This window comes from Erythranthe guttata, chromosome 4 (genome assembly GCF_056151865.1).
Source record: "Erythranthe guttata isolate IM_541 chromosome 4, IM_541, whole genome shotgun sequence".
In the NCBI taxonomy this organism is placed as follows: domain Eukaryota; kingdom Viridiplantae; phylum Streptophyta; class Magnoliopsida; order Lamiales; family Phrymaceae; genus Erythranthe; species Erythranthe guttata.
In genome coordinates, this window is record NC_142536.1 from 18,107,834 (window position 1) to 18,130,000 (window position 22,167).

The following is a 22,167-nucleotide window of genomic DNA, read 5'->3' on the forward strand; positions in this document are numbered from 1 at the left end:
GGGTATATTTTTATTTGAATTTTTGAGGTGTTCTAACTTAGGTGTCAGAGTGCTAATGTTTGAAGTAACTCACTTGGTCGACCATATATTATGTTTATAGACTGACTAATTAGATTTTGGAGGATTGTGAAACAAAATCTAGTATTTCTTTTGTTTTGGGTTTATGAGAAATGTCGATATACGTTTTGTTTTCTTAATTAATTTATCATATATGATTTATTTATTTTTAAATTGAAAAGTAACTAAAATCCATTTAAAATACCTAAAGAAGTTGTTGAAAAAAATACAAAATAATTATAGAATATTTGGATAAAATTTTGATATAATCAAATCAATTATATAACATTTAAAAAAAAAATATAAAATAAGGGCAATATACAATATTTACAAGAATAAAAAACAAATAAATTACGGAATTGCACAAAAAAACATAATTATGTTAATGCTAAAACATAATTAGGGAGCATTTGCTAATTAAAATTACTCATTTCTCATTTCACAATTTCTTTGTTTGAATCCAATCACAAAAGCAGACTTCAACTCCAATGGGCGCCTGAAAATCCCTCTGAGAAATGAGGCCGCCCATTCGAGCCCGAATCCCCTTCTCCAGACCGCCCCCCGCCCCCCACCGCCGCTGCCCAAAAGATGATGACGAAAATTTCCTAGCACTGCTAAACGACGTCGCACGGAGCAAGCAGAGCTGGACAATTGCCCTCGACAACCCCACCATTTCCGCCCGCCTCACCCCCCTCCACATCGAGGGTTTCATCCTCCATAACCTCCACGATTCGAGGTTAGCTCTCCGCTTCTTTAATTTCCTCGGCCTCCACAAAAACTTCCGACACTCGACGGCGTCGTTTTGCTTGCTGGCCCACTCCTTAGTCCAGTCCAGGCTCTACTGGCCGGCGTCGTCGCTCTTACAAACCCTATTAGATAGAGAACAGAACCACCAGAGTGCTGTTGTGTTTCGCAATTTGTTTGATTGCTATAAAAGATTCGATTTTTATTCGGCGTACGCTTTCGATTTACTGATTCAGAGCTATGTCCAGAGTCGAAAGGTTCTCGATTCGGTTGTTGTTGTGAAGTCAATGAAGGAATGTGGTTTGTTTCCTGAAGTGCGGACTGTGAGCGCGGTCTTGAATGGGTTGATCCGAATAAGGAGATCCGATATGGTGCTCGTCTTGTTCGATGAGATGTTCGTGGGAAACGACGGGCTAAGACCGGATGTTTATGTGTACACTGCTGTCGTTAGGAGCTTGTGTGAATTGAAAGATTACGATAGAGCAAAGGAAATCATTAGCTCGGTTGAGAAGAATGGAGATTGCAAATTGAATGTGGTTGCGTATAATGTGTTGATTCATGGGCTATGTAAGAGTGGGAGAGTGTGGGAAGCCGTTGAGATCAAGAAAACATTAGGGTTCAAGTCTTTGAAAGCTGATGTTGTGACATATTGCACTTTGGTCCTCGGTTTGTGTAGAGTGGACGAGTTTGGACTTGCGCGAGACTTGGTGAATGAGATGGTGCATTATGGGATTGTTCCGAGTGAGGAGGCTTTATCGAGTGTTGTAGATGGAATTAGAAAGAAAGGTGAGGTTAGTGAAGCTTATGATTTGATTGATAAAGTCGGGAAACTTGGGGCAATGCCGAATATATATGTTTGTAATGCTATGATTCACTCCTTGTGTAAAGATGGCAAGGTAGAAGAAGCGGATTTGCTTTTCTTGAAGATGGAAAAAAAGGGGTTGCTCGTAAACGATGTAAGTTATAACATCATCATTCATTCATTCTGCAAAAGAGGAAAAGTAGACGAAGCCGTTTCCGTTCTTGGTAAGATGCTCGGTGCAGGAATAGAAGCAACCGTTTACCCATATAACATGCTAATTAGTGGGCAGTGCAAATTGGGGAAGTTGAGTGAAGCCCATGCGCTGTTTGAGGAAATGCAACGAAAAGGAGTGGGCCCCACTGTGGTGACGTACACATCGTTGATCGATGGTTACTCCAAGCAGAAAGAAGTGGAGAAGGCTTTTAGGCTGTATCACGAGATGACAGGAAAAGGGATTTCGCCGAACGTTCATACATTCACAGCACTTATTTACGGTTTTACCCATGCAAATATGTTGAGCGAAGCTTGTGACGTGTTCAAGAAAATGGCGGAAATGAGTGTTGCTCCGAATGAGGTGACGTATAATGTTCTAATTGAAGGGAGCTGCAGGGTGGGTAACTTAACACGAGCCTTTGAATTGTTCGACGAAATGGTGGAGAAGGGTCTTGCACCAGATACATTTACGTATAGGCCCCTAATCGAAGGGCTCTGTTCTAAAGGCATGGTATCCGAAGCCAAAGCATTCATGGACAACCTGCACAAAAAACACCACAAGTTGAATGAATTGTGTTACTCTTCACTTCTGCACGGTTACTGCAAGGAAGGAAGATTGAACGAAGCATTAAGCGCTCGTAAAGAGATGGAGGAAAGAGGTATCTGCATGGATCTTATATGCTACGCTATAATTATCCAAGCAATTCTCGACAAAAAGGACACAAAATTATTGCTCGAAATTCTAAAAGAGATTCATGATTTAGGAATGAGGCCCGATAATGTTGTATATACTAGCATCATCGACAAATACGGAAGAGATGGAAATCTTAAAATGGCAAATGCTCATTGGGAACTTATGGTAGACGAAGGGTTTCCCCCAAATGTAGTGACATACACTGCAATGATTAATAATTTATGCAAAGCTGGATTTGTTGACAAGGCAGAGAGTTTGTGCAAAGAAATGATTTTTCGTGGGATAAACCCTAATGGAATAACTTACGGATGCTTTCTTGATCAACTTACTCGAGAAGGGAACATGGGAGAGGCTATAAAGCTGCATAAGGAAATGCTTGAAGCGTTTCTTGCAAACACAATCACGTACAATATGATCATTCGGGGGTTTTGCAAATTGGGCTTAATCGATGAAGCTTTTAAAACCTTAGTTGAAATGTCGGATAATGGTGTAGCACCGGATTGTATAAGTTATTCGGTTATTATGTACGAGAATTGTAGAAGGGGTGATTTGGGAGGAGCTTTGAGGTTATGGGAATCGATGCTGGAACGAGATATTAATCCCGATGGAATCGCGTATAACTTTCTGATAAATGCATGCTGTGCAGCTGGAGAGTTTGGCAAGGCTTTTGAGTTTCAGTGTGATATGGTGAAGAGAGGTTTAAAGTTAACTAGGGCAACATATGATTATCTTATGAAATGCAGACCAGAGAATAAGATAAGATAAATTTTTGTTATGATTGTTACATTTTTTGTTAGGACTATGAGCAAATTGTAGGGTGTAGTTTAACATAGGTTAATAATCTAAATGTAGAAGAATGTTAGAAGAGTCGACCTCTGACTCTACACTCGCGGGGCATGTATACGTGATGTAATTATTCTTTGATGATTCAAAACAGAATTGACACCCAATAGATCTGTACCATTCATCGACACACACACCAACATGGGTGTGTGTGTGTGAATAAATGGTAAAGATCAACCTGGTGTAGCATGTAATAAACCGTTCTCCACACGTTGGATTGCTCCACAACAGAATCAAAACAAGTAATCGAAGCTGTTATACAAAATCAGAACAGAACAATTTGAAATCAGGAGGCCAATAGGAAATAGTCAAGAATACATTTTCCAGGACGGATATATAAACCAATCCGATAATGGTTTATCCGGCCCATGTAGTCAAATGAAATAAAATAAACCCACAAACGAAAAATAGCCAAAATAACGAAATTTGTTCTACGTAACGACCGTACTAAAGAAATAAAAACTTCGACAACAGAGGCTGCATAGCATAGTTCCACAAACTATTAACATTTTTGTCCCCCCTTAAGTAGAGCAAAGATTCGTATATCATTACTTTGCTGCAACTCGAGATTTTTTTTAAAAAGCACGACTTTTGAAAACATCAAGACCCATTTCAGTCGGATCAGTGGCTTGAAGCTCTACCTGAATTCCATCAAGTTCTCTCTTGAACCTATCCTTTGAGCTGGCATAGATCATTTTGCTCCTCACTTTTGCTGTATCAGGCGACCTTATGGCACATATAATGTACAACACAATTTAGACAAAGCCTCGATATTTTGAAATTAATAACTGTCACCATTAAGGAAGGAATATTTATTACCATGCAATGAAGAAAATCTTGCTCTTCTGGACACTCTCTTCGGTCACAAAGTCGAAATCGAAAACTGCATATCTGCATTCATCAGCAGGAAGGCTTGCAGTAAAGTCCTCGTAAGTTTCGATTGGTTCACCGAGCTTTTCCACGATAACCTGTTTTTGCTTCTCCTCGATCTTGTATACTATGAAGCGATGTGTCCTTTTAGCTTTCAACTCCATAAACTTCAGTTTGCAGTCATCGTGCACTGCCATTCCTGATGCTGAATTAGCCTATATCCACAAAACAAGTTCAAATTTTATGAACAAAGTTTCAAAGAATTGAAAAACAGTAATGATTAATCTTTGCAAGAGTGTACTACATATTCAGAGTGTGGGCTTCAATCTTTTTCATTATTCAGAGGAGAGAATGGCACAAACCACCATCGACACACACACACACACACACACACACACACATATGCAAATTAAGGCAGCTACGCAACTCTTTTTCAATCCAGTATGTTTAAGGAAAAAAATGAATTATGTATAGATGCATCAACTGATTAATTCTGCAAGGTAGGACGACAACATTAAAGGGCATTCAGCGATCAGAAAGACGACAACAAAAAATTTCACTGCTCTTGCAAATTGCTTTGGAACTTTCGAGTACCGAGCTAAAACAACACTAATTGGAAACTTTAAAGGGGTGTATGGTTAATTGCAATTATATTATGTAAGAATACTGGAAATTATGTAATGAAGTAGAAGGAAAAGGGAAGGATAATGTTCTGAAAGAGATTTAGCCACTATCAAGCCTTCACTCTTATAGTTTCCATATACAAATATTTGCATCGGTGATTTTGAAGAAGGAAGCCGTAAAACAAAAGGTAGTTACAGACATAAATCACTATTCATCATCATTATTACTAAGAACCAAACAAACCCCCCACTCCTGTAAACCCTTTTTTATCGAAACTCTCGTCCATTCTCTACCCCACCTCTCACATGTTATCCTTTGCACAGTTCTCGTACCTCCCATACAAAAATCATTAAACCCTTTGTTTCATGCGGCATCTGTTTCTACAAATATATTAAATATTCCATGAATCATTTCTTTAAAATCCATCACCAATCAAGCAAATAGACATTGCATAAAGATATCACCGGCACTGGCAATAAATATTCCATTACACAAACTTCCATGTCTTAAAAGCCAAATGCATCAAAGATCGACTCAACACGTCAAATAGATGCCACATGGAAGAACGTGGTATTTCAAATTCAGTAGTAATCGTCAGAAGACATACAACGTTGACAATGTGCACTCCAAATCCGTGTCATGTTTACATTTAAATCGACATAAAAATTTCATGTGAGCCAATATACAATAATTATACTATTATACTTTCCTCCTTAAAAGTGATCATCAAGTAGTACAATCGATTCATTAAAGTCGATAGGTGAAGCTATTCGTGTAACCTATACGGAACCTATGCAGATATAGGGTTTCACAACTCACACTGAACTAAAAAACCCTAGTATCACGCAGTAGGCAATTATATTTTTAACAAAAAAAAATCATAAAAATTAATACTCTACACGCTTAATACAAGAAGATCTGTACGGAAAAAAATGTGGCAAACACAAATTCGGCAAACAAAATCATAAATTACACCAAATCAGATCTAAGATTATAAAAATGAAAAACAAAAATGATGACCAGAAAACCCAAATCAAACCCAGCTGCCCAAAAAAAATACTGTCTGGCTTTCCGATTCCAGAAATCACAAAGATCTCGAATCGAAAATCAATTGTTGGAACAAAAAAAAATCACAATTAACTTAAAAAAATGATTATCTCAAAATAAAGTAATAATACAGTAAAGTGAAAAAAATAAAAATAGCGGCGAAAGCTCATTACCATGGTAACCGAGTTGTAATCGGAGAAGATCGAGGTTGGTTTTGACAAGCTTCTTCAAAGAGAAGATTTAGGGCCGGAAAAAAGGGTTGCGCGTGCGCGCGTGTGTATGTTTTGCGAGTAGATATTGGGAAAGAGAGAAAGAGAGAGAAGAATAAAAGACTACAGATGACTTTATTCACAGCGAAGAGAAGCAAAAATATAGCGGAAGTGTGAAATGTCAATTATACCCCTGATACCCGCCGCTTCACCTTATGTAGTTCGGCTGCGAGCTTGGTTACATTGTCCTTTTACAATTGTGAATTGTTCTTTGCTTTGTAGTTTATACTAGCTTTTGACTCCGAATTATTCCATATTTGGTTCGAGATGATCGGTTAAAAGTTCGTTTAAATTCGGTTTGTTAATATAACGAATCAAGTTTGATAACACTTTTTTGATAGAAATTGTAAAACTCGATTACAGTTTGAGCTCGATAAGAGAGAAGGGATGATAAAAATATGTACACGAAAAAATCAAATTACCCGAAGACGATTCATGTGCAGTTCTATTGAATATCATTTGAATTCGACCCGATTTTTTATCGAATCGAACACGAACACTATTTTATAGCTTAATGGGCCCTAAACTAAATTATACGTTTTAACTGTGGAAAGCCCAACTCCACGATTGCTAGCCTATTAGGGCCCAATTAAGTTAATTGAACATTTAAACCCACGTAAGGGTCACTAACTAATATCAACTTAACTAGCATTTTTCCTCCGTGCGATGCACCGGAATATATTTAAATAGTAAACAAAAAATTAATCAATTTAATACATAATAAGAAAATATAGGACACTAATATAGTAAAATTTAATAATGTAGTATTATTCATATTTTATATAACATTAGTTTTTTTAAATCTTACATATTAAGATTTATAATCCAAATAAATAGACTAAGACTTAAAAAATTGAATTTCTAGCTTTATCCCTTAAGATTTGAGATATATTGATGAAAAATAGGAGATTAATAATAGTTGAAAATTATAGTTAAAAAATTACTACAGAAAAATATTAAAAATAAATGATTACATAAGTAACAATAAGGTAGGATTCTTCACGAGTTAGTTTTAATTTTGATAATTGTTAAAAAAATATAGTTAGAAATTAGTAGAGAAAAATATTTTTTAAAAAAAATAATTACAGAAATACCATTAGGGTTTTTTTAGGGTTGTTCAGCGTTTCTTTCTTTTATATATAAGACGGGTTAGTTTTTAATTTTGATAATTGTTAAAAATTATAGTTAGAAATTAGTAGAGAAAAAATATTAAAAATAAATAATTACAGAAATATCATTAGGGTTTTTTAAGGTTGCCCAGCGTTTCTTTCTTTTATATATAAGATTACATGTATAAATAGTCGAGGTTTATACTATGCTATATCGAGTGCAATATACTGATAGATTTTTACCAATTACAAACACTCAGACACTCACATTAGTATATGTCGATTAACTGTAAAAAATCATCCGGGATAATCTCCAATGAGTGTAGTATATAAATAATCCATGGTTACGATAATCTTCACCCTTTATGCAAGTTTGAAGGTTGATGCCTCTAAATTTTAATGTGTGATTCTTTACATGTACTTAGGTATTAAAATTATAACTTATTTCAAATGAGTTCAACATGTTCTTGGATGTTTAATTATACTTTCGTTTAGTTCAGTTCAGAATGTGAGTGTTGTGTAACGATTAGTCGATTACTTAATCATGGTTGTTGATCTACAACTATAAAAATTCTCGAATGTTGAAAAGTTATAAAACTCAAAGTTCGAGCGTTGCAAAATGATCGTTTAAATGTGGTTGTGAATCTATTACAACCACTAAAATTTGAATTTATGGAAAAATAAAATAAAAAACAAAAAAAATACATGAATTTATCGTTTCGACTTTCGATAGTTTTGATGTAAATGGTCCGTAATTCAAGGGGTCGCATTGAATAACTCATTGACCGAATTAAATAATGATTGATCTTAAACAAGTCACGAGACGTTGTTGAGTTTGACCAAAGCGATTATCGGCTCACAATCTAGTTTAGACCCCTCTCTCGATTTGATATACTTAATCGTTGTATGTTTTGTTAGAAATGAATTTGATGATATTGATCAAGTCAAAACGATTTCTTTAAATCGGAAAATCGTTTCCATATACAATTAGAAAGTTAAATGAAGGAAATCGAGCATTTTTTCTTATTGCGATATATATTTTATTTTTCGTGGAATTATGGCCGCCACTCACTTTCCACGTGAACTTATTACATATGGTAAGAGAAAAAGTTCGACAATCTCTTTTTTCTAGATTTGACTTGGCATTTATGAAACATTTTATGTTATCCTAAAATCTCATATTAATTATCACGTTTGCACGACAAATGTATCACATTCGGAAATAACGATTACTTATTTAAAAAAAACAAACATAACTACTATTGATCTAACCATCATCAATAAATGTACGTAATAGCTTACGCGGAATAATTCGTTACATCCCGCGAAAAACTCCTATAAACATGATCTAAGTAATTTGATTTTTATAAAAAATCGACCTTTGCGAAATTTATTTAAAATTAAAAATAGGTGAGAGGAGCAAATTTCAAATAATACTTTATTTTGAAGTAATACTATATTTTCAAGTAATACTATTATTTAAAAGAAAAAAATAGGTGAGACTGGGAGAGGAACAATTTTCAAAGAATATTCTATTTTGAAAAATTTCAAAATAATACTAAACAAAGGGCCTAGAAAACAAAAAATCCAAGGCGGGAATTCCCTCGATCAAAAATTTCAAAATTCCCTACTTGCTTCCTATTGGTCCATTTCACATGACGCGGATCGACACTCAATCCGAATCCAATGGCTGTAATCGCACAATCTCAAGCCAGATGCCACCACCCCCACCCCTATATAACCACGCCCACATTTTCTGAAACTTCATCACCATCCAAAGCAGCCTTTCTCTTCTACTAATATTTTATAATCTCGCTTAGTTCCCGGTGCAAAATCGTCATTTCATGGAGGCTGCCGGAAAACCTAAGAAAGGCGCCGCCGGAAGGAAGATTGGCGGCACGAATAAGAAGTCCGTCACCCGCTCCGCCAGAGCCGGCCTCCAGTTCCCCGTCGGCAGAATCGGCCGTTTCCTGAAGAAAGGCCGTTACGCCCAGCGGATCGGATCCGGAGCTCCGGTTTACTTGGCCGCCGTTCTCGAGTATTTAGCTGCTGAGGTAAAACCTAAATTAAATAAAAAAAGTCCTTTCTCTCAGATCTCCGGTCGAAAATAATTTCATTTCAAAAATTAACGAGGGTTTTGAAATTACAGGTGTTGGAATTGGCTGGAAATGCGGCGAGAGACAACAAGAAGAGCAGGATTATACCGAGGCATCTGCTGTTGGCTGTGAGGAACGATGAGGAGCTGGGGAAGTTGTTGCAGGGTGTGACGATTGCTCACGGTGGCGTGCTGCCGCAGATCAACCCGGTGCTGCTGCCGAAGAAGACCGGCGGCGATAAGCCGATCAAGGAGCCGAAGTCGCCGGCTGCTAAGTCCCCGAAGAAAGCCGCGGCTTAGTTTGTTCTAGAATTTGGGGTTATTTGGTTTTTCTTTTTATTTGTATGGAGTTTTTGGGCTTAAAAAAACTGTAGGTTGTAATTACGCAGTTCTGGTGATTAAACCTTATATGTAGTATGAATTTAGTGAATCGAATCAATTTCTTCTCTTATCGTCTTTGAATTTCTCTTTTATCCTTATTTATTTATTTATTTATTATATTTGGTTAATTTTAATTTTTTGTGTTGATGATGTGAATTTTATGTCAAAAGGTTAAATAAATTGGGGCTTCATTTCTAGGGTTTCTATTTGGGCTGAGAATAGTTGTTGCAGAAAAGAAAGATCTAAATTGCCCTTAATAAACATTGATTTACAATTCGTTCGATTGATTTTCAAGGAATTTGAATTCAAGGAATTTGAATCTTCTCCGTACAAGGATGCATTCTCTGAGTAGGATCTGTCCAGGCTTTTCGTCTCCCCTCCATAGATGGCTCACATGGCGGCGTTCTTGCACTCGTCTGTTTGTTGGAGGTCTCTCTCTCTCTCTCTCTCTCTCTCTCTCTCTCTCTCTCTCTCTCTCTCTCTCACACACACACACACGCACACACACACACACACACACACACACGCACACACACATTCATGATGATTGCAGAACTATTACGGTTGACATGAAATGTATAAATGGATCTTAATTGTGATTCTTGCACCTGTTTGATAAAATGTCACTGAGAAGTATTTCTGCATTTCAAATTAGAACGTTGGGTATTCAAGTTAGGATATCTAATGTTCACAGTTGTTCAGTTGTTTTCCTGTATAAAATCGTCGTAAATGTTTATCGTAAATTCAATAGTTCCACATTGATAAACCATAAAGATTCTTAGAATACCAATGAAATTTATATCGAACAGCAAATAAATAACATTCTTCAGGACTTCGCAGCTACATACCATTTTAAACGCCGTAATTTTAGCACGCTCGTCACATTCTAAAACTTCGAACTGCACTGTTATATATAGTAAGCAGCTCATCGCTTGTATCTGAATTAATACAATCTGTTTTTAAATTTATTATTATTTTTTATTTCCAGGACTTTCTTATGATACAAATGAAACTGCTTTGAAGGATGCTTTTGATGAATACGGTGAAATAATTGAAGGTAGGCACTAAACTATAACATTTTCTTTCGACTTATTTCACATTATTTTTCAAACGGTAACGATTCATATTAATATTAGCAGTTAAGGTAATATGTGACCGCGTAAGTGGAAAATCGAGAGGGTACGGATTTGTGCATTACTCTTCTGAGTTGGCAGCAAACAAAGCCTTAAAGGAGATGGATGGCCAGGTATGCTCGTGTATTCAGATATATTTTTCGTTACGTGTTTAATGAATTTTTTTTCATCTTCATTAGATTTTTATGCGTGTTTTTTTCTTTTCTTTATTTCTTTTATTTTTTGGTAGTTACTGGATGGCAGAAATATCCGTATTCATTACGGCCACGTGGACGGAAAGCAATCAACTCAGGTCTAACACTAGTTAACTTTTGCTTTTATTAAGTTCATTATATCACTTGCTCGATTTATGAAAATTAAAGTTCGATCGTTCATAAATTCTAATTCCATTTTCATCATGTATCCTACCTTAAAAATGCACTTTTTATGGCAACTGATTTGTCGGTCGAAAACTGAAAAAAAAAAAAAAAAGTTGGCTTTTCGTTCAATACTCTGTTTATAGTATAAATTGACGCATGATTGCACTTTGACGGAAAAAAACGAGATTGACTCAACGAAGTTCGCACATGCTTATAAGCTTCCATTTAGTGACTGAGAATTGGGATACAAATTCTTGAATGATAACGGAACTCCGACTGAAGGCTTAGGTTGCAGAAGCTAAACTATCTTCATTCTTTCTTTTGAACGGCAAATCCGGTAATAAAATTTCATCGGCTGCATTTTATTTTGTAGCTTCGTAGCCAAACTCCGGCGTCAAATGGAACACAGATTACATGATTACATCACATCTTTCTTTAGGTTCTGGTAAGCATTTATTTAAGGGCAAATTACGGCCACCCCCCTGATGTATGGGCAAATTACGAAAAAACCCCTATTGTTTGGGTAATTACAGCCACCCCCCTCCTTTAAAATATTTTTACGTAAAATTTATGTAATTCGGTTATTTACCGAACCAAATCGTATATTTAGTTCGGTAAACGGTATGAAATGTTGGCGTACCGAAATTTTGGTCCGGTTTTACCGAATTAAAATCCCTAAATTTACCTCTGGAGGGGTCTTTTCGTAAGATAAATACATAGTTGATGGGGGTAGCTGTAATTACCCAAACATGAGGGGGGTTTTCGTAATTTGACCATAGCTCAGGGGGGTGGCCGTAATTTGCCCTTTATTTAAATATTTGATTGTAATAAATATAAATATAACAAATAAGAAATAGATTAAATTGTTGTTAAATGAATATAAATAAGCTGAAAATGTTTGCTTTGAAATGTTTATACATAGTATCTTTGGTTTCAGGGCTAGTGGTGAAGGAGGGAGAAGTACATTCGAATTCACAGAAGATGTTGTTAGTTGGATAAACGCGCTTTTATATATAAAATGTATTCCTGCAAAAACTAGTTTTCAGATTAACATATTAGATTTTTTTTTTCTTCTTTTTTCTTTTTATTATTATTATTATTATTTTTTTTAAAGTTTATTGAGTAATATCCAATTTTTGTAGATGCTACACCGGATGATCCTGTACCGTCATAATAACACAAACTCATATGTGTGTGTGCTTAGCGAGTAGTTATTTTTATAGACAACATCTCATAGACCGTAATATTCAACAATCGAGTAATACTCATTTGACACGTATTGAGTTATTTACATATATATGTATGTGTAAGTCTACGATGACATTCTGCTCGGTGTAGTTTCATTAGAGTGCCAATTTTGTTGCGAGTAAATGCTGAGTATGGTTTAGTAGTTGAGTAGCAAAAATAAAAATAAAAAATGATCTATCGCAATTTTACGTAATTACATTGCTATTAAAAAGTTACGTTAAATACAAAGAGGAACACGATTTAACGAGGAACACGATAAAAGGAAATGGCGATATTATATTAGTGAAATACAGTAGAACCTCGATAAATTTATAACCTCATTTAGACAATAGTTTCTTTTGCTCGATATAAATCTACTAAATTATTAATTAAATATTTAATATTTCGTTAAATTAATAAAATTTTGCTAGTCCAAACTATTAATTTATCAACAATTTCTTTTGGGGATTAGATTTCGAATAATAATAATTCCAGGGACTAAAAGCGAAATTCTTCATAAGTTGCAGCGGGTAAGGGTAATACTTCATTTACCCATTCCATTTTTCCGAAAGAACAAAAACTCATACAGAGAGAGAGAGAGAGAGCGAGAAGAGAGAGAGAGAGGGGCAAAGAAGTTCAACAATGGCGTGGAGGGGACAGCTTTCTCGAAATCTCAAGGAGCTTCGCATCTTATTCTCACCTAATTCACCTTCCAGCTCTTCTACTAGGTTTTCTCCATTTGATGTTCATCCAATTGTTTCATTGTTTCGAATATTTTCTTAATTTTGATTTGTTTTATTGGGGCAGAGCTTTCATCGAGAACAATTACAAGGATCTGAAGACGAAAAACCCTAGGCTCCCGATTTTGATCCGTGAGGCTACAGGAATCGAGCCTCAGCTTTGGGCTAGATATGGTAATTTCCTCAATCTTCACTTTCAGATCCCTATTTCTTATTCGATTGATGTGCTCGAATTTACAGTGGATTTATTTTTATTTTTATTTTAATCTTATTTGCTGATTTTCAATTTTGGTTTGAGTGAGCTCTGTTTCTAGGGTTGATCAGTGCATTTTCAGCTACATAAAATTGAAGTCCTTTAAAAAAGCAATGTGAATGTACAATTTACATATTTGATTTATCTGAATTATTATCATTCTTTAAACTGTATTGCCTTTTTTCGAGAGAGATGACCGTGTTAGTAGAAACTGCTTAGTACGATTATCATGTTTATGTTGGTGTCGAAATTTCGGGGGTACGAAAATATTTCTCACATTGCATTGATATTTTGAGCCACTCACTTTTGCATTGTTGAATAGCCACTTTGGTAGCATAGCTTTAGAGCTTTTGCAAACGAGAATCGTGTGTTATAATAACAGTAGAAGTGGTGGAAAGATTTGTCCTTTATGTGCGAATCAAAATCAGGTTTCCCATTAATCCCGTGTCCGTGGGATTAGGGACAATTTTTTTCTCAATTCTAATCGATTAGTCATTTTATTAGTTAGTGGTTTCGATTATAATCGATTAATCACATGTTTATCTCTTATGAATAACTAAAGACTGCATATAAATACTAATAACATAAGGAAATATGTATTAGACATCAAATTTATATCAAACCGATTTCCATCTCACTGGTAATATACATAACCTAGTGGACTTTTTCTAACTTCTTCCTCTTGAAAGTCTATCTCGATTCTCGAGCGGTTTATGGTCTTGTTTTCTTGTGATTGTCAGAAAAGAAACACTCGATATCAAGCTTATATTCATTTTTAGTTTACTATAGAATCCGTTAACGAATTTTCTCCATTGGTATATGCAGACATGGGCGTCGAGAGGGGAATACGTTTGGAAGGCTTAAACGAGGAGCAGATTTCGAAGGCGCTTGAAGACCTCTCTAAGGGAGGGGCGGCAGCCGTTTAAAGGCTGAAGCATTCAGCTGTTGCATTTTTTTACCCAGACTCAATAAAATGGCAGGCATCTTGATTTCGTGCACCGATGTATTTGAGTTAATTGTCTGATAATTTCACCTTTTGTAAACTGCTTCTTGCAAAAAAAAAAAAAACAGTTGCTTGTTTATTGTAGCCTTTGTGGGAAATACGATACATCCATAAATTAATCTTCCAGTGTATTACTGCACCCGGATTAACTTTCTTGATTGTTTCTTGTTTTCGATTGTCATTGTTTTGTTGTCGAGGATGGGAAATTACTCGGCTTTATGGTCTCGTTTTCTTGTGATTATCCGGAAACAAATACCATATATTAATTGAATTCTTGATGAAGTGACAGACAGCAATCTTTATACTAATTCTCTATTAGCTCGTTGAACTGTAAAGATTATACATTTGCACATAGTAAAACCGCAGCAGTAATAACACTCACTAACAAAAATGTAGAAACTAATTAATTCTTCTAAAATACTAATCCAGATAATGGACTTCAAGAACTTCGATTTGAAAACACAATGTGTAAACTAATTTTTCCCCTGCAATAATCGAAAATGCAGAATCTGGAAAATCGTGAGAATTATACAGGGTGCAAAATGGCCGTTACTCGAGCCCTTTTTTCCCCCCCTAATGATGAAACTTTACACACTTGTAAATTGTTATGTCTTTGTAAAAAAAAAAAAGGAAAAAGAGAAACGAAAAAAATGTGACGTCTATGAACTCAGATCCACAACTTCTCAATCGACCGTTTGCATTTTGGACAAGGCTTTCGAGTCGGTCAATTATAACCTGAAATACCATGAGATACACATGTAAATCAAACCAGCAGCTACGATTTTCAATTAAATAAAACAAATTTAGGCAACATAATTCACAAAATGTAGGCGCAATTATTACCAAATATCTCAGACATTCGGCAAGTTAGCCAATGTGGTCGAAAAACTTTCCCTCCACGACAAATTTCCGAGAAGTAGTTCTATCATCCCATCGTTTACAACATGTAACTACTCGTCAAGAAAATGGAATTCCGCCTTCCCAACTGGAATACGCCAAAAATAAAGAATTACAAGTTTTATAAATAGTAACGCAAATTGTCACAAACGGGATTATCTGTCACGCTGGCTTACTTATTTTACATCCTAACTCGTTGCCACATTTGACGCAGTAGATATTCGCAACCGTGTTTTGGCCAATTTGGTAGTTACGAACAGGCTCATCTACTTCCACATTTTCACTGCATATAGACGAAAAATCGATGGACATAAAATAAATAAAAATAAAAAAATATTTTTTCTTGAAAAGCTCTCAAAATAAAGCCATTCGATATTCAACAATTATGAAGATACGGGATATGAAAATCGAAAAGAAAAAAAAATTAAAGAAAAAAGAGAAATTGCAGAGATAAACCCAAGCAAGCAATAAAATTTGAATCTAATTTAATTATATAAAAAAAATTATGTAGGAAACTTAAATAAAAAATTCCATAAAAAAAAAAAAGAAGAATTTAGATCCCACACTTTACTGAAGACTCCAACAGCCTTCCGAACTTCTTCCTGTAGGATAAAGAATTGATTCAGTAAAATATTATATGATTATTTAATCAAGACTCAAGAATATCATATATATATATATATATATATATATATATATATTATACATGAAAACATCCTAAAGCATTTTCCATTAATGCAATGTGAGTGCCACATGTTTTGCACTTCCAGTAGTCACTCTCCTCCTTGAATTCAACAACGAATTCCCTTCCCATCGTGAAATATTGTTTTAAATTGAATGAGCAAGATGATTTTTTTACTGTGGAAAATCCAGAAGAAAGAAAATAAAGGAGAAAATAATGGGCGAGCTCATACGGATGTATATATACATGTATTTTGTGTGTGTGTATATATATATATATATATATATATATATATATATATATATATATACGCACGTACGTATAGGGGTAAGAAGGGTTTCTTCGATCCTACACCCGGTGAAAAACACCGGCTGGGTCTTCTGCTGCCACGTGTTCTTTTTTTTATAAAGATACGTGGCAGCAGAAGACCCACCCGGTGTTTTTCACCGAGTGTAGGGTCGAACAAATCGGGTAAGAAGAGAGGATGGATATCAGTTCATAATAACTGTCATAACTGCCGCCACAGGTTATATATATATATATATATATATATATATATATATATGTATATATGGGGCTCTTTAAGAAAACCCTCTCACTACTTTTTTTAATTGAGGGAGGCCCAAAATATTTTAGTCCATTTGAGAAAAGTCCACACCCATTTTTAGCTATTATATTTTCCAGCTTTACCCCCGCCCGCCACCTCATCACTGGGTCAGCGCTCCAGGATTTTTTTTTTTTTTTTTTTTTTTTTTTTTTTTTTTCGTTTTTTTAATCGACTATGAAGCATAGTCGATTAGTCTTAAATCGACTATGCTTCATAGTCGATTAAGGAAAATCTTTAATTTTTTAATTTTTTTTTGTTTCTAATTTTGTTTATAATTTTTTTTTTGGTTTTTTTAATTTTTTTCTCTATCAGGTTTATTAATGCGTAGTCGATTAAAATTTAGCTATTAAAAATAACAAATCATAATTACAAAAAAAAAATGCAAAATCAACTATATTTAAAAAAAAATCAATAAAAAAAATCAAAAAAAATAAAAAAAATTAACAACTGTAGTCGGTTAACCTTAATCGACTACTGAACATAGTCGATTAAGCCTTAATCGACTATTGAACATAGTCGATTAAACACACGTAGTCGATTAAGGCCCTGCCTGCGCGAATTTCTTTTTCTGCGCGAATTCAGCAAACCCATCGCAATCTTCCACCCAAAACCGCCGCCGCCAGCAGACCCATCGCAATCCTCCACAAAAAAACGCCGCCACCAACAGACTCATCGCAATCCTCCACTCAAAACCGCCGCCACAACCATCATTACCATCACTCATGAACAGAGAAATTTGAACAAGTCTTTGTATACCATTTTATAAAAGAAAAACTAATTTGATGTCCACACCCACAACCAATCAGCAAATCCTCAGGATACTCTAACAGGAAAACCAAAACCAATAAATACTAAATCGGAGAAAGGGAAACTACCTGACGAAGCTGACATGGACGCCGAGGCTTCGATGAACCCCCGAACAATCAATACAAAGGAAGATCCCATAGGTAATCGATCCCAATTTGGATTCTTCGCATTGCAATCGAGGCCGAGGTAAGGTGTGAAGCGGTGGAGTGGATGCGAGGAGAGGCAGTGGCGGTGGTGAAAGGCGGTGGACGGCGGGGGAGAGGCAGCGGCGGTGGTGAAAGGCAGGTGAATTTGAGAAAGAGAAATTAGGGTTTCAAAATAGTATATTGACAATTAAGGGTAGATTTGGAATTATAAAAATAATATTTAGTGAAATACTAACCAAGGGGGTTTTCTCAAATTATTTTTGGGAGGGGGGTTTTCTTAACTACATTTACTAGATGAGGGGGGTCTTGCTAATAATCCATATATATATATATATATATATATATATATATATATATATATATATATATATATATATATATATATATATATATATATATATATATATATATATATATATATATTAATTTTGATATTTGATATTTTATTTTGATGCCTATATAAATTATTTTGCTCCAACCAACCATAGGTAATCAAAAAATTGTTAATTAAATATAAACAAAATAATTATATATTTAATTGCCACATGTCATTTATTAAGTGGTCATTTAAGTGGTTAAATTTATAACTTCCATTTGTTAGAAGAACTCCAATGGAGTTATTAAATTGGATATCAAAACCCTTAACTACTATTTTGATAATTGAAATTAGAAAATTTTCACTCCAATGGAGTTATCAAATGAGTTTTTATTTTGATTTTTTAATTTTTGGGATGTAAAAATACATCGGAAGAAATAATATCAATTGGAAGTTACATAACTTAACCACCTTAATAACCAATTAGAAAATGACATGTGTTAATTAAAATATATAATTACATTATTTATTTTTAATTAGCAACTATTTGATAACTATGGTTGGAGCAAATAAATTTATTTAGAGCAACTCCAATGCTAAATATCAAAATTGGATTATCAAATGTTCATTTAATATTTAAGATAATATTTTAAAATAAATTAAAAACTCATCTACTCCAACCATGGTTATCAAATTTTATTATCAATTGGAAGTTTTTTTGATAATTTTATGGGCAAATGGCAAAAAGGCCCATCACATGGGACTTAAATGCATTTTGGTCCACAAAAAAAACAGTCTCCCAATTAAGCTCATCCCCATGTCTTTAGTTAAAAATACCCTCAATAATATAATTCTTATCAATTCCACCCATTATACTCTAACTTCCTTAATATTACACATTGACCCCAAATTTTAACAAATATATCACATTAACCCCCAAAACTTTTTTTTTTCAGAAAATAATTTTTTTTCTGAAATGTTTTTTTCCGGCCAGATTCCGGCGTTGACTTTTTTTTTTTTTTTTGAAACTTTTGTTTTTCCCGAAATTTTTTTCCGGCCGGTCAACCACCGTTGACCGCCGGTCTCCGGCGCTGATTTTTTTTTTTTTGAATTGTTTTTCTTAGAAAAAAATATTTTAATTAATATTACTGCCTTGGCTACTAAATTACTGTCTTAGACAGTAATATTACTGTTTGGGACAGTAATATTATGAATATTATTTTTCCGAACAGTAGTATTATTAATATTATTGTCTAAGACAGTTAAATTACTGTTGGAGACAGTAATTTAACATCCAAGGCAGTAATATTAATTAAAATAATTTTTTTTAAGGAAAAAAAAGAAAGTCAATTAACAGTTAAATTACTGTCTCCGTTAGTTAAATAACTGTCGGAGACAGTAATTTAGCAACGAATACAGTAATATTAATTAATTTTTTTTTAAGAATAAATAAGTCAATTAACAGTTAAATTACTGTCTCCGACAGTTCAATAACTGCCTCCGACAGTAATTTAGCAACGAATACAGTAATATTAATTAAAATATTTTTGAAGAAAAAAAAAGAGTCAATTAATAGTTAAAATACCGTCTCCGACAGTTAAATAACTGCCGGAGACAGTAATTTAGCAGCCAAGACAGTAATATTAATTAAAATATTTTTTTTAAGAAAAAACAAAATTATAAAAAAAAAAAAAAAGTCAATGCCGGAGACCCGGCGGTCAACGGCAGTTGACCGGCCGGAAAAAAATTTCAGGGAAAAAAAATTGTCCTAAAAAAAAAAAAGTCGACGCCGTAGACCGGCGGGCAACGCCGGTCAATGGCGGCGACCGACGGTCTCAGGTGGTGGCGGGTCAAAATTGGGGTCAAAATTGAAATTATGGTTAAAATTGGTTAATTGATGAAATTGGGATAAATTGAGGTGTAAATCATGAAATTGGAGTTAAATTGGGTTTCAATGAATTTGAGGTAATTTTGGTATATATAAAGGGATTTTCCTTAGTTGCAAATAAGTTTGGATGAGTTGGATTTATTTGAAAGACAAAAAAATTGGATATCCCTCTTTTAATTAAGTGCCCTTGTCATGTGCCTATTTGCCATTACCCCTAATTTTATATGTAATTGCCACATGTCAATTTGTGAATGGTTGGTTAGGTGGTTATTTTTTTGATAACTCAATCTAGAGGAAGTATTTTTAGATTCAAAGAAGAGAATATCAAAATACAAACCCATTTTAATAACCTATTTGGAGAACAATTTTTTTTTTAAATTTTAGTAGTCAAATGGTAGTTAAGAGAATTGATAACTCATTTAACAACTCAATTGGAGTTGCCCTTAGAGCAACTCCAATGCTAAACATCAAAATTGGATTATCAAATACTCATTTGATAATTAAGATAATATTTTAATATCTATTTACAACTTATTTACTCCAACCATGGTTATCTAAATCAATAATCAATTGGAAGTTTTTTAGTGGTTTTATTTGTAATTGCCACGTGTCATTTTTTGATTGGATGTTTATGTAGTTATTTTTTTGATAACTCAATTTCCGGGATGTATTTTTACACTCAAAGAGGTAGAATATCAAAATACTTACCCATTTTGATACTCCCATTGGAGTGGAACTTTTTGATTTTGAAATATCAAAAAGGTGGTTTATGGATTTGATAATCCATTTGATACTCCCATTGAAGTTGCTCTTAGGGATCAAACTAAAATATAAAATATCAAATAAATATTTGATACTTCATTTTGATATTTATGGGTTGGAGTTGCTCTTATTATTTATTCAGGATGTACTTTTACATCCCAATATGTGAATTATCAAAATACAAACCTTATTTGATAACTCAATTGGAGTGGATTTTTTTTAATTTGAAATATCAAAAATGGTGGTTAAGTGTTTTGATAACCCATTTTATTACTCCATTGGAGTTGTTCTGAATGAGGCATACCTAGAGGTGTTCGCTCAGTTGTTAAATCGACCGAATCGTATCGAACCGAAATTCAATTAGGCCCGGTATACCATACCGTACCGAATACCGAAATATTTAATATACATGTATTATTTTCTTTTACTTTAAATCCTTAAAAGTTATAAAATACTTTTAGATTGATAATTTTTTCCATTGGTTACAAATTAGCCTAATCACTTTTGGTTTTTAAGGCCGATTATTGAAATTTGAATGTCAAATTCAAGAATTATTTCCTTTAAATTTTTATTTTTTTTATTTTCTAAAATAAGAAAATATATTTCGATACCAGTACGGAACCGAATAGTTTGGTAAAAAACCGTACCGAATAGTTCGGTAAAAAATCGTACCGAACCAAATAGTTCGATAAAAAAAGACACCGAACCAAATAGTTCGGTTTGGTGAACGATACAAAATATTAGAATTACAAAATTCTGGTAAGGCACCTTATGAACACCCCTAGGCATACCCCCATTTTGAAAAATATTAGAAGTAAACACGTACCTCATTATTTTAATAAATCAAACCCCCTCAATTTCTGCTATACCAAAACTACCCTCATGTTTTGTGTTAGGAATGAACTCCTTCACCATCTTACCAAATCAAATTGATAAGTTGAAGCAATATATACGAAAATCAACCTCTCCCTAAACCATCGAGATTCTGGGTAGTTTTCTCCAAAACTTTCGCAGAAAAATCTACGACCCTTCTTTGGGCTCCGGAACCACCCTAGTTTGCTACATTTGTTCGAGAAAAATACCATATTCGTGCGAATCGCATGAACGAAAGAAATGGCGAAATCCAACAAATCGAACAAATGTAGTTTGCTATGCGGTTCGAGTTTCCTACAAAATCCATTCCAATTTACATATTTTCTCCCAAAATACAACCACCAAACATAGGCAAATTGTATAACAAACACAAATTATCAGCAATCTTTGAATATCCTGATTTACTTATCTGTTATTGCTAATTATCATTGCAACACTGTAAATGTGAACCAAAAAAATGAATTGTATTTCAACTTCTGAAGTATAAAATGAAGAACAATAATCTATAATAGAACTAATTCAAAACTAAGTAGTAATTTAATTAAATTATTATTAGCTCTCTCAAATAATTTTATTCAGTGTTTATTCTCCATTACTGGAGGAGCTGTATAATCCAGTCCTGGTGATGACATTTGCAATAGCTTAGACCTGTTAAATAAGAATTAATACACACACATATATATTAATTTACTTAGTCTAATTTCACAATATGAAAATATATATATA

At 34.1% G+C, this 22,167-nt stretch overlaps 7 protein-coding genes across 10 annotated transcripts in view; 4 read left to right on the forward strand and 3 right to left on the reverse strand.

Annotated features, from left to right (window-relative positions):
• The window catches only part of LOC105949199 (NADH-ubiquinone oxidoreductase B8 subunit), a 96,768-nt gene extending 82,124 nt beyond the window's left edge, over positions 1–14,644 (forward strand). The window contains exons 2-4 of one of the 2 annotated variants that reach the window (XM_088817160.1): positions 13,096–13,195; positions 13,275–13,381; positions 14,286–14,644. In XM_088817160.1, coding sequence (XP_088673286.1) covers positions 13,110–13,195; positions 13,275–13,381; positions 14,286–14,386 — 294 coding nt within the window. In that variant the 5' untranslated portion in view covers positions 13,096–13,109 and the 3' untranslated portion in view covers positions 14,387–14,644. Of the gene's footprint in view, positions 1–12,986; positions 13,196–13,274; positions 13,382–14,285 lie in introns of those variants that run through there. The other variant, XM_012972491.2, reaches the window with a different exon arrangement.
• On the forward strand, positions 485–3,618 carry LOC105972689 (Pentatricopeptide repeat (PPR) superfamily protein). The gene has a single exon (XM_012997665.2). It carries the CDS (start codon positions 573–575, stop codon positions 3,273–3,275), a length of 2,703 nt encoding a protein of 900 aa, XP_012853119.2. The 5' UTR covers positions 485–572; the 3' UTR covers positions 3,276–3,618.
• Positions 3,609–6,358, reverse strand: LOC105949140 (actin-depolymerizing factor 2). 2 transcript variants are annotated; one of them, XM_012972418.2, is made up of 3 exons: positions 6,068–6,358; positions 4,173–4,438; positions 3,609–4,079 (listed from the first exon to the last, which is right to left on the reverse strand). In XM_012972418.2, exons 1-3 carry the CDS (start codon positions 6,068–6,070, stop codon positions 3,929–3,931), a joined length of 420 nt encoding a protein of 139 aa, XP_012827872.2. In that variant the 5' UTR covers positions 6,071–6,358; the 3' UTR covers positions 3,609–3,928. The 2 variants fall into 2 exon arrangements, with proteins under 2 accessions (XP_012827872.2, XP_088673284.1); XM_088817158.1 differs by having other exon boundaries at positions 4,173–4,821; positions 4,955–6,205.
• Positions 9,020–9,818, forward strand: LOC105949166 (histone H2A). The gene is made up of 2 exons (XM_012972455.2): positions 9,020–9,326; positions 9,422–9,818. Exons 1-2 carry the CDS (start codon positions 9,117–9,119, stop codon positions 9,665–9,667), a joined length of 456 nt encoding a protein of 151 aa, XP_012827909.1. The 5' UTR covers positions 9,020–9,116; the 3' UTR covers positions 9,668–9,818.
• The window catches only part of LOC105949167 (glycine-rich RNA-binding protein 4, mitochondrial), a 96,532-nt gene continuing 84,423 nt past the window's right edge, over positions 10,059–22,167 (forward strand). The window contains exons 1-5 of one of the 2 annotated variants that reach the window (XM_088817159.1): positions 10,059–10,177; positions 10,737–10,805; positions 10,888–10,994; positions 11,111–11,173; positions 11,614–11,685. In XM_088817159.1, the coding sequence (XP_088673285.1) occupies positions 10,084–10,177; positions 10,737–10,805; positions 10,888–10,994; positions 11,111–11,173; positions 11,614–11,658 (378 nt within the window). In that variant the 5' untranslated portion in view covers positions 10,059–10,083 and the 3' untranslated portion in view covers positions 11,659–11,685. Of the gene's footprint in view, positions 10,178–10,736; positions 10,806–10,887; positions 10,995–11,110; positions 11,174–11,613; positions 11,738–22,167 lie in introns of those variants that run through there. The other variant, XM_012972456.2, reaches the window with a different exon arrangement.
• LOC148771320 (protein yippee-like) lies at positions 15,351–16,291 on the reverse strand. Its single transcript, XM_088817161.1, has 4 exons — positions 16,067–16,291; positions 15,925–15,962; positions 15,537–15,643; positions 15,351–15,448 (listed from the first exon to the last, which is right to left on the reverse strand). The coding sequence occupies exons 1-4, from the start codon at positions 16,172–16,174 to the stop codon at positions 15,414–15,416; spliced, it is 288 nt and encodes a 95-aa protein (XP_088673287.1). The 5' UTR covers positions 16,175–16,291; the 3' UTR covers positions 15,351–15,413.
• The window catches only part of LOC105949047 (protein yippee-like At3g11230), a 1,586-nt gene continuing 1,237 nt past the window's right edge, over positions 21,819–22,167 (reverse strand). The window contains exon 5 of the mRNA XM_012972315.2: positions 21,819–22,089. Coding sequence (XP_012827769.2) covers positions 22,017–22,089 — 73 coding nt within the window. The 3' untranslated portion in view covers positions 21,819–22,016. The remainder of the gene's footprint in view (positions 22,090–22,167) is intronic.